This window comes from Callospermophilus lateralis, chromosome 13 (genome assembly GCF_048772815.1).
Source record: "Callospermophilus lateralis isolate mCalLat2 chromosome 13, mCalLat2.hap1, whole genome shotgun sequence".
Taxonomy (NCBI): Eukaryota; Metazoa; Chordata; class Mammalia; order Rodentia; family Sciuridae; genus Callospermophilus; species Callospermophilus lateralis.
The window spans coordinates 92,452,914-92,464,923 of NC_135317.1; the positions used below are offsets into that span (position 1 = coordinate 92,452,914).

Genomic DNA, 12,010 nt, shown 5'->3' on the forward strand with positions numbered 1-12,010 from the left:
CTGAGGAGGCGCTGAGCCGTGGATGCCAGTGTGAACATCCCCAGTGCAAGAGGCTGGGTGACATTCTGGGAGGGCAAAAGATTTCTCCAATGAAGGATACAGAATGAGAAGAAGAGGGCCTGGAACCTTGAGGTCAACTTCCATATTTAAAGTGCTCCATAAGAAAACTTGGCAAAATATCAAGGAGGCATGATGAAAACCAGAAATTAGTAAGTGAAGGAAAGAGAATGTTTCAAAAAGTAGGAAGACATTTGCCCCTGGCAGCTTCAAGGGTGGTTAAGAGAGGGCGAGACACATGCCTCAGCATTAGGGAAACAGCTGCAATAAAACTTTGAGGGCAGGAACCAGAAGGACACAGGAAATAAAATGGACTCTGTGGAGACAAAATTGGAGAAGTTTGAGTCTGAAGGCAAGGAGAGAGAGAGAAAGGAGAGAATGGAGAATCCAGGGAGATATTTCTGTCCCCCTTTCTTCTTAAATTGAAGTTTAGAGCGTGTTTATATTTATGCAGGAAGTATCCATACCCACGGAGATGCTGACAAAACAGGGGTGGAGTGGCCGGGGAAGGACTGAATAATGGAGATACTGGGGTTCCTAACAGGAATGGTCTGTGATCCATTCCTGATGTGGACCTGCGTTTGGAAGCAAAGGAAACTCTGCATGGAACTCAGAGGCAAGTTGCAAAAGGTAAGTATGGGCTCTGCAGCACACCGATACTACAGCAGGAAAGGGGGATTACTCACCCCATCACTCTGGATTCTCTCTGAGAAGGAGGCAAGGGGAGCAATTGGAGAGAGAGAGAGAGAGAGAGAGAGAGAGAGAGAGAGAGAGAGAGAGAGAGAGAGAAAGAGAGAAAGAGAAAGAAAGCAACCAGGGAGGGAAGCTGAGATCACAAGTGACATTGATGACCATAAATTAACAGGGGATCAGTCTCCTTCTTTTTCATTCTAGCAAGCTTATTGACTCCTCAAGGATTGGCAAACAGGCTTTCCATTGTCCCTACATCCACTCACATCTCTGTTAACTCAACACATCTTCCTTCCTTCCTTCCTTCCTTCCTTCCTTCCTTCCTTCCTTCCTTCCTCCCTCCCTCCCTCCCTCCCTCCTTCCTTCCTTCTTTCCTTCCTTCCTTCCTTCATTTTTGCTTACATATCTTTCTCCCAAACTAGGCTTTAAAGTGACTAGGGAAGGTGTTTCACTCTTCTCCACCACCTAGCACAGCATCACAGTGAATGACAAGGAATGAAAATGTAAAGAGCCTGAAAAATCATGTGGAGATAAAAAGAAGAATTGTTACAGAAAGGGTTATGATCTATGTTTAAACACACACACACAAAATCTTCCCAAGAAACTATGAATTTCTTAGTAATGTGTAGAGAAGAAAGTTTCTTCAAGTACTAATTAACCTGACACTGTAAACAACCATGAGTTTTACCAGGGATCTGCTAAGGTGGGAAACAAGATGGAGAAGTAGAATTCATATTCTCTCTCTCTCTCTCTCTCTCTCTCTCTCTCTCTCTCTTAAATAGAGGTTTCACTTCTCCTCTTTTCCAAAAGAAAGTCCCCAGAAGCAGCATTTTATACCAGCAAAAGCCAATTTAGCATTAGCAGATTGGTATTCCACTCCTATGGCCACCTAAATCACACCTGGAAATCTGTACTCACCTGTGGAACATGAGTGCTCACCTGGATCCCTTAGTCAGAATGTATGTCTCATTTCCAGTTGTATTTTGCTTTTAATTTGTAATAATCCCTGCTGAAACCCCTGTTTGGTGTGTGTACATATGGGAGTGAGCACATATATGTTTACTTGTGTATTTAATAAAATATTATTTTATGAAAATAAATTATGTTCAGTTCAAATACTGTTAACAGAAAATCTCAAGGAAATAAGTAAAAAATTACCTAATATGCCACCAACAAGAAACTTCACCACTATCATTTGATGAGTCTCATTACAGTGATTTATCTGTGTAAATTTCAGGTAGAAAGACCAATAGAGAGAAAAGTACATAGGATTTTAGATAGATCTAGATAGGTAAAGAGGAAAATGTAGAGTCAAAAACTAGATTATAAATATACTATTGAACACATTATACTTTATTGGAATTTAAAGGAAGAAAAACATCAAAGTATCATGGAAGGCTTATACTTTGAATATTGACTCACAAAATATTTTATTCTAGCATCTCTCTATAATTGGACTTATGAAAAATATTAAAATGTGGAAGTTATTACTTTTAACTACTTGATCAATTTTGGATGGTATCTTTCAACTCCCTGCTTTGAAATATGAAAAATCTGGAACATTTCCTTTCTTCCTCCCCTATCATATTTAACTACATTGTTAATTAGAATATCATTAAAAAAACTCATAATATTTTTCTTCTTATTGAGTAATGATGAGTCCACAGCTTAGTTTTAGTCTCTATTAACACTAATTCAATAATCCTTTTATATCTGAACTAAATTTTTCATATTCATGAAATAAATATCTCTGCATAAATTATGCCTCTTTAAAAAATTATGTTAATTTATTAACTGTGAAATGGATTTCATGCTAAAAAGACAATGAAATGTTATTTTGTGCTAAAAAAAAAAAAAAAAGAGTTATCAAGCCATGAAAAGACATGCAGGAACCTAAAATTAATGCTATTAAGCTAAAGAAACTACTCTGAAAAAACTGCATACTACGAAACCGCAACTATATGATATTTCAGAAAAGGCAAAACTATAAAAGATAAAAAGATTAGTGGTTGCCAGGGATTAGATGAGAAGCAGGGATGTACTGGTAGAACAGAGAAGATTTTTAGGACATTGAAAGTATGATAACTGTAATGGTAAATACATGCCATTATATGTTTGTCAAAACTCATAGAATGTACAACAGCAATTGCAAACCCTAAAGTAAACAACCGACTCTGGGTGATCATGTGTCAGTGTAGGTTCATTGATTGTAACAAATGTACCACTCTGGTGTAGGGTGTTAATAGTCCAAGAGTATGATGGTTAACCTATGTGTCAACTTGAGTGGGGTAAGCCATAACTAGATAGTGAAACATTATTTCTGGGTGTATCTCTGAGGGTGTTTTTTGAAAATATTAGTATTTGAGTAAGTTAACTGAATAAGAAGATCTGCCCTTACCAGTGTGGGTGGGCATCATCCAAACCTGAAAAGAACAAAACAGTGGAAGAAAAGCAAATTATCTCTCTTTCTCTTTCTCTCCTGGAGCTGGGACATCTGTCTTCTCCTGCCCTTGGACATCTTTACTCCTACTTTTCGGGCCTTGGGACCTAAAACATACACCCGCATTCCTCTCCTCGGTCATTTCCAGTACTTAGGCCTATAGTCATAGCCTGGCAGCTATACCATTAGATCCTTGGGTTCTGAGCCTTTGGCCTCAGACCCAATTGCACTTGACTTTCCTGACTTTACAACTTGCTAAGAGCAGATCATTCGACTTCTTACTTTCCATAACCACATGAGCCAAATCCTCTCATAAATCATAGATGTAGATGTAGATGTAGATATAGATATGTCTCTACTTCTCAAGAACCCTGACTAAAACTGAGAGATTGTATATGTGTGGGGACAGGAAGTATATAAGAACTCTCCTGTACTTTCTGCTCAGTTTTTCTGTAAAACTAATACTGCTTTAAAAATTAAGGTAAAAATCAATATAACCAAATATGAACAATGTTCCAGATGACCTTCCTCCAATAGTTTTCATTTTTGAATCACTTGCCTTACCTGAAGAAGTTGAAAGCGAAATGTTCGATCATAATAGTGCCATATTGGGATGAAATTTTTGGAGAAAGCGTCCAATATTTTATTACGAAGTCATAATAACATTTGAAAATTTTTCCAACTCACATCCCGGGTAGAATTCAATCCTTCACTCCTCTGGGGGCCCAGGAGTTTCTTCATCTTCTCCTTGATGTTCTCTTTTCTCAGCTGCCTGAAAGTTTTCTCCTGATCACACAGAGCCATGCTGAACCGCAGGTCTGGGCTTGAGCTGTGATATAAAACAGGAGTCAAAGCCAGTGTCCCACAGCCTCACCCCATCTGCATCCAGCCCCTCAAGACCTGGGCAGCAACACGGATGTGGCCCCCTGCTTCCCTCAGGGACCTAAATCAAGAGTATAGAATGATGGATACCTTAAAGCAGCATGTTCCAAAGCATGTTTTAGGAAAAAAAGAGGGGGAAAGAGGAGAACACGAGATGTTTAGAAGAAACCAACAAGCAAACAGGCCCCTACTAAATCATACATTAGGACAATAAAAGTGCTTCAGTAGAAAACACTGTCCTAGTAAAATTTAGAATGAAAGAAGAAACCTCAGAAACCCCTGGGCTGTGTTCTCTATACTAATATACAATCACTACAAAAAGTACGCTAATTACTAATTCCTGAAGGGCAAATCACTCCACTCACCAAACAGGAAGTATAATTAATAATGAAAATATATAAGAATGAATCTTTAACTGAGCTAGGATACTCCAACAATTCTGTTATTAAGTTAACTAGTAATTCATACTTATTTTCCAATTCTTGAAAAGATAAAGCAATATGATTTTTTCTCTTATATTTGTTTTGGGAATATAAGTTGGCAAAACATTTTGAAAGACAACAAACAGCAGAAATAACTACATTGTCCATCAACATTGATCTTAGTAATGCTATTTCTAGACTCTACCTTAAAGGAAGTAGTTGTAAATTTTGACAAGGTCATTTATTCACATTAATATTAAAGAATATTAACATTAAAGAAATGGCCATTAAGTTATAGTGCATCAAAGCATTGGATTATATAGTTATTAAATGTGATTATTATGAAAATCACGTAAGAGTACAAAAGAGCAAGATAGTGAATTCACGTATTGCAAGTCTAGTCTGGGGTTGGATTTTCTCTATTGTTACTAATTGTGATAGATTAGGTGTCTTCAATCCACTTGAAGTGATAAAAATCTCATTTGTACAGTTGTCCCTATGAATTTTCCTCAATTTTATTGTCTTCTCTGCTTCTTAAAGCAAATTACTACCTAAATTTGGTCTTTATCATTCCACTGTACATCTTTATGCTTTGAATATATATATATATATATAAAAAACAATGAAATATCCTCTATTTTAGGAATATATATGTATATATATATATTCCTAAATATAGAGGATCTTTTGAAGACTTTTAATTTTATCATAAATTTTATCAATGAAAATGATTTTTTCCATTGAACATTTTGTCTTTGAGAATCATCTGTATTTAAGTAAACAGAAGTAATTTAAACATTTTTACTATTGTGGAATATTTTCATTATATGAATATACCATGATGTATCTATCAATATTACAGTTATTTCCAATTTTTTAAAAATTTTTATAAACAGCACCACTATAAACATACTGTATACATGTTTGAAAGTTTCCTATAGCATGTGGTTTTCAGAAAGAGCAATTTATTCAATCATGACACTCAAAATAGTTGTATTCTTTTTTTATTTTATCACTGAGCAAAAAAGCGATTAGAAAACTTTCAACCATTAACATAATCAGTAAGTAAGTAGATTTAAATATAGGACTTCAAATTCTGGAACCCATATTCTCTATAACATATTAAGCATGATAAAAGAATCAAGATTTTCAAAAATTTATGAACATTGCAATGAGCATAGGTGTTCCAGAGCTATCAGTAAAAAATATCTGGAGGAAAATTTTTTAAATGCTGAGTAGTAATCTTACAAATATGTAATAGAATTGTGGTTCATTTATTTCTTCTTTTATGTATCATGTTTGACTTTCCAATCAATTGTCTTTCTTGGTTTTATAGAAGGCATTATGTGGAAAATTTTTTCTCAGAATTAAATCTTTCTTTGATAAAAAGCATTTCTATCCTAGAGTCAAGATATAAATTAACATACAAAAAGGGTATGATTAAATTTCCTTATAAAGAGATACCACGTTAGTTCTAGATGAATGTACGTTATTTAGTTGGGTGTTTCTACATCTATTTAACAACTGTGTTCTTGTTAAAGACCATTTCTTTTACACAAGGTGATCCTAATCACCTCACTGAAACAAGTAGCATTGCTTCATAGTCAAATCACAAAAATATTTCTGATCTCCTGCCAGATATATACCACTTTTAGGCTAGAATCAACTTAATACAAAATAATGATATATGATAACTTGTCCTATCTTTTGATTTTTGTTCACATATGTTGAGAGGCTATGGAAATTTATCATTTACTAAATCAAATCCACATGTTCCAGGGATCAACATAAGAGACTGTAAAATGCCTCAACCTAATAAATCCATCATCATTCATTGGTCAAATTACAAGACAAAAGAATGTTGTGCTAATTTGTGCATTGTCATTGTAAAACATGTAACCCAACTAAAATCAGCTTCCACGGGGAAAGTTCAGATATGCAGAGAACTTGAGGGAGGTGGGTTCCACTGAGCTCAGCCTTAGATCAGAGACCAGCTGGTCAGTGCAGACATGGCTCCTCTCAGCATCACCTTTTGTAAATAAAGAAATTTATTTCCCAAGATTCATATTTGGAGGCCACTTTGAAAGAGCAATGCAATGGAAATTCACCATTCATGGTCCTGCTGAGCACTAGGAATAAAGTCAATTTCTATTTTCACTTTTTCTACTTTAAAAAAAATTTATAGATTCCTATTTATGTTCACTTTCATGTTCTGAATAACTATCCGAATCAATAATGGAAATTAGACTTAAAAAACTACATCCATTTCTAAGGAAACAGATATGTTACTAGAGAGGGCCCTTACAAAAAGCACTTAATTCGACAGTTATTATCTAACCACCAACTTACTGGAAAATTAAGCAAGGTATGTTAGAATTATGTTTTTAATATTTTTAGCTAGTAAGAGATAGCTAAGGAACAGTAAATTAATACACTTGTATGTATTCAAATCTGTCACAATTATTTCATATATAAAAAGTATACTTTTGAACAACACAAAAGTTCAGTGGATCACTCACAATATTTTCCATCTAATTAAATTAATTAACTTACCAAACTTCAAGAGACATTTCCAGAATCATTTCAGTGACCTACAAAATACAGTAATCAGATTCAGTCACAAAATGGCTAACTATTGAGTGTCAAATTATCTTTTACCTAAGGGGAAAAAAAATTAAGAAAAAAAATAACAGTTCCATGAAGACCTTAAACTATAGATACATTTCAATAAATAACTTTTGCTGTTTTTTCTATCTACTTAATAAGTCATTTTGACAGCATAAGAATGGCTTCTGCCTGGTTGTTCTCTTTTCTCACTGAAATATAACTGCGTTCTACAATTGTTGTTCATAAAACATAAAAAACACTTGAGACATAACAATAAGATAGACTAAGATATTGTATCTGTGACTTAGGAGCTGCCTCGGGCCACAAAGTCAAAAGCCATAATGGCTGATAAAGTGAATTAAACCTGGATGGGAGTTCACACTTGAGATTTTGTGACTCGTGGGGCTGAAGTCAGCTGGAACTGGAACACTCACCTACCATGGGCAACAGGGCCAGGGTCAGCCAAGAACTTTCTTGAGAAAATTGGGGGGAGCTCAGGTTTTTATTTTTTTCAATACCACCTGAACTCACCAAACACATCAGAACTGCATCCTGCCAAGGAGGCAATTCTTGCTTAATGGAGAGTGAAACAGTAGAAATCCACAGAGCAAGGGAGGTGTGAAATAGCTCCTTTCCAGAGACTGTAAATCTATTGTATAGGAGAACCTCAAGGCCACCCCTGTCATCCTACCAAATAATGTGACTATAAATTGCTAGGGGAACCAGTTGACAAAATGCTTTGAAAGATGCTGTACATTTTTTAAATCATGAATTACTCTTATGATATCAGCTACTGTAAGAACACAGACCAACTTGTTCCATAACTTCAGAGAGAACAGAATATGCCTCTGGAAATGTGGAGGGGATGTTTCTAGAACCATAATAAAATGTTACAAATTATTAGATTTGTTATCTTGTAGGTTTCAAGAGGTGAGGAAAAAAAGAAAAGAAAAGAATCTTTTCAAAAGGTTAAAATAAGTTCACAGATGGTCCTCAGTACTGAGTTTTAAGAATAAGCAAAAGGTATTGAAATCATCTGTATAAAATTTGTCTCTCCCACTAAACTGTAAGGCACATCTTAAATAATTTTCTATTACTAGCTTATTGCACAGTATTTGGCAATCAATAGACAATATTTGTTGAGTTACTATGCAGGTGTACTTGCGGAGAGTTTTAGGCAATTTTATCTTATCAAAAATATATATATATATATGATACACATATATCATTGGATAGTCTGACCCCAATAGCAATTTCTCTGTATGAAATTTAATAAATCTTTATTCACCAATAGATATAATAGATATGACTATTAAAATTAATAAAATAATTAATAATCCCAGGACAAATGGAATTACACATGCCTGGGTGAATTGTAGTTCCCTGTAAGTCAAAAGAGTGATTGTCTCTAAAATAATTGCCCTTGGTAACAATTCAGTAATGGAATCCCAACTCTGACTACTTCCCAGCATGTTATGTCTAATCCTCATTTCAAAATTTCAACCAGAGTCTTTCCCAAAGAGGACTTGGAAAACATTAAATATTGAATGAGGTTACTACAGATATTCAGTAAGAAAAACACGACATGGATATAACACATTCCAAGATTTAAAAACAAATACATGAAAGCTGGCCTTAAAATGAGACGAGACTTGACTGTTTTTATCTCCAGAGGGCAAAACCACTCTGGGTGAATGGAAATGAAAGGAACAATATTACAACTCAACACTGAGTATTTTTTTTTTTTTAACAAATGGAAAGTTTTAAAGCCGGAATTCCTATTCCAATATGCCACCTCTTGACACAAAAACATTCAAGAAAAGGTTTATTCCAGGCAGCTCCCAGAAAGGTTCCTAAACAATTCATATATTTAAATATTCAATGTATCCAGTGTCCACTGGTCCTGAGAATTGCATAAATAAAAGTAAAACTGAAATTGACCATGCCATTATGATTTGGATCTGGAACATTCCCCAAAGGCTCATGTGTAGAAGGCTCGATCCCCAGCTGGTGGTGTTATAGGGAGGCAGTGAAAACAGAAGAAGGTGGAGCCTGGTTGGAGGGTAGGTCCCTGAGGGCATGTTGTTGAAAGGCACATCTCATCCCAGGCCTCTTCCTCTCTTTCTCTGTCTCTTTGCTTCCTGGCCACTACGAAATAAACAGTTTTGCTTCATCACACTTTCCTCCATAATGTATCACCTCATCAGGTACAGAAGAAATGGAGCCAGTCAACCATGGACTGAAACCTCTGAAATTTTGAGTCAAAATCAATCCTTTGCTCCTTTAAGTTGATTTGCTCAGGTAGTATGTCACAGCAAGGAAAAGCTGACTAACACAAATGCTGTTTATATGGTTGTATTCATTCAGTCCTTGTAAAAATGTCCCTTCTACGTTCATCAACAACATTTCTTGGCTAAGACATTCATAGCCCTAGATAGGTTGACAAGATCTTTTAAAGACAGGCTAAGAGAAGAGAAGAAATGATTTTTTGTGTCATTATGAATACTACAAGAATATGTTGCCTTAGTTCTTGTCCCTTGGACTGGGATCCTCACTCACTTCCTCATGTTGTGACTGCCAACAATCAGGAGGAAATTTCTAACACTTCCACTTGATGGACTACATTCAGACATGCTCAGAATCCCAACATTTACAATCTCTCTACACCTTTTACGTACAACCTGTCATTCAGATAAAACAGACACAAAAATATGTACTTCCTGTGAGGTATTAAACAAGACAGCCAACCTCTTTCCAACCTCTGCACAAAGCAGCTGTGCATTACAGACTTGATGTCAGGAGGGTGACCAGGTCTCCCAGGCTCCCCCCAACCCCATAATACTTTACAATGAAACGGAAAATTGGAACTCTACCTCTTGTAGGAATCGTAAATGTAAGAAGTAGGCTGTACCCAATACACGTTCTTATTAAAAAAAAAAAAAAAAATCTTCTCTGTTCATTCCACAGTGGAAAACAATTTTGATGCTTACAATGGGAGTTGTTCAGTTGGGAGAGTTTGGGGAGACTGCAGGAAAGACACTATAAAAGAAAAAGCAATTTTAGACTATAAATAATTTTACAGTGTCTACTCCACTAATTCTCTTGAAAATTTCCAGGATTGTTTTGAAATAATGAAGCTAAACTTTAAAAACATAGTGCCTGGCCCTAAGGAGGTAATGCAAAAATTATTACTAAAAAGACACAAATAATTTTTAATTTAACAAGTTATGCTACTAGTAAGGGGTTCTTCAAATATATCATTTTTTCTCTTATGTGCTTCAATATTTAAATGTTCCTTTTCAACAAAAAAAATAAATTAAAAAAATTACCTCTGACTCATTATTTTTTTTTTTAGGTAGAAACTGACAGCAACTAACAACTTGTTGATTCAGTCATCACATCTTTCAAGAGTTATAGAATATTTTCTGCTGTGTCTGTATTTATCTGACCTCTTTAAGATAATAAAATGATATTTAAAAAGTAAGAGTCATTTTTACTAAGAACTGTGTCTCCACATGCTGTAAATCCATCCTATGAAGGAGGAACAAAATGTGGATCTGACAAGAAGGCAATTCAAGTGCGGAGTGGAAATGATCACTCCGCCACTAGAAGTTAGATCACATCTATATAAACTGTCCATGTTTAAAACCAAATGGGACAGTGATTAAATCATTTTAAACATAAATAATGATTTTGTAAAACAAAATTAGTATTTGGTATCAGGAATCATGTGTCAACCAAGAATTTTGGGGTAATTGTGCCCCAAAACATAACCCAAATGGTCATAAAAAATTTGAAAGACAAGTACGCTATTTCTTCTATTGCCATGTTCCATTCTATCACAGAGTTTCCTCCTTACATTTGATGATAATCTCAGGTTCCTCAGTTTAATTTCCTTTCATAGACATCAGTGGAAATTATGAAGAGCTGCATAATCATTAGCTTTCATACAACAAACCAGACTTCCTAGAGCACGGCTACTAAATCTTTCTACTACCTTTTTTTTTTTCCTCTGAAAATGGCAATCCTTCAGACTCTATAGCATTTCTCTTCATCTACCTTCATTACTTTTATCTAAGCACTTCCCAGATTTGCAGCCCTCCACATAAGGGCATTTATTTATCATTTCATCCAAAAATTGTTCAAGTGACTATGGCTGGGTACATAAGCTTGATGTATTCTACTCTCTGATAGAACCTACAGTTCAACAAAGGATACCCGAGGACACAAAGGCATTCTAAAATATTCCGTACTGAAAGAGCACCAGATTGCAGAAGTGTTAAAAAAAAAAAAAAGTAATCACAAATAAAATGGATTGTCTTGCCATCAAGACAATATATGCAGTGATACATGCCTGTAATCCCAGTGGCTCGGGAGGCTGAAGCAGGAGGATCATCAGTTCAAAAGCCAGCTTCAGCAAAAGCAAGGTGCTAAGCAACTCAGTGAAACCCTGTCTCTAAATAAAATACAAAATAGGGCAGGGGATGTGGCTCAGTGGTCGAGTGCCCCTGAATTCAATCCCCAGTCCACCCTGCCAAAGAAATGCATTGTCTCATTAAGCCAAGAATCACTTGATCTACACTGAATATCTGATGGCCTTCACATCTTAGCCAAAGACCTCCCAAATTTCTCATAAAGTTATGTCCTTGACTTACGATGGGGTTATATGTTCATAAACCCATAAGCTGAAAAATTAGCATAAGTCAAAATGCATGAATACACCTAACTATCACAACACCACAGCACAGCAAAACAATACGCTGTAGAGTGTGCATCCTTTTCCTGGTTGGAAAAGTGGCTGAGTAGGCACTGAGGTAACCAAGCTGCCCGGCAGCATAAGAAAGTATCATCTGCCTATCATTTGCCTAAGAAAAGATCAAAATTTAAACTTCAAAGTATGATTTCCACTGAA

The 12,010-nt window shown here is 35.6% G+C and overlaps 1 protein-coding gene across 1 annotated transcript in view; it reads right to left on the minus strand.

The window, feature by feature from the left end:
• Pla2g4a (phospholipase A2 group IVA) overlaps nucleotides 1-12,010 on the minus strand; it is a 127,457-nt gene that overhangs the window by 49,731 nt on the left and 65,716 nt on the right. Inside the window, exons 6-7 of the mRNA XM_076831495.1 lie at nucleotides 7,045-7,082; nucleotides 3,875-4,016 (exon numbers count right to left, since the gene is read on the minus strand). Coding sequence (XP_076687610.1) covers nucleotides 3,875-4,016; nucleotides 7,045-7,082 — 180 coding nt within the window. The remainder of the gene's footprint in view (nucleotides 1-3,874; nucleotides 4,017-7,044; nucleotides 7,083-12,010) is intronic.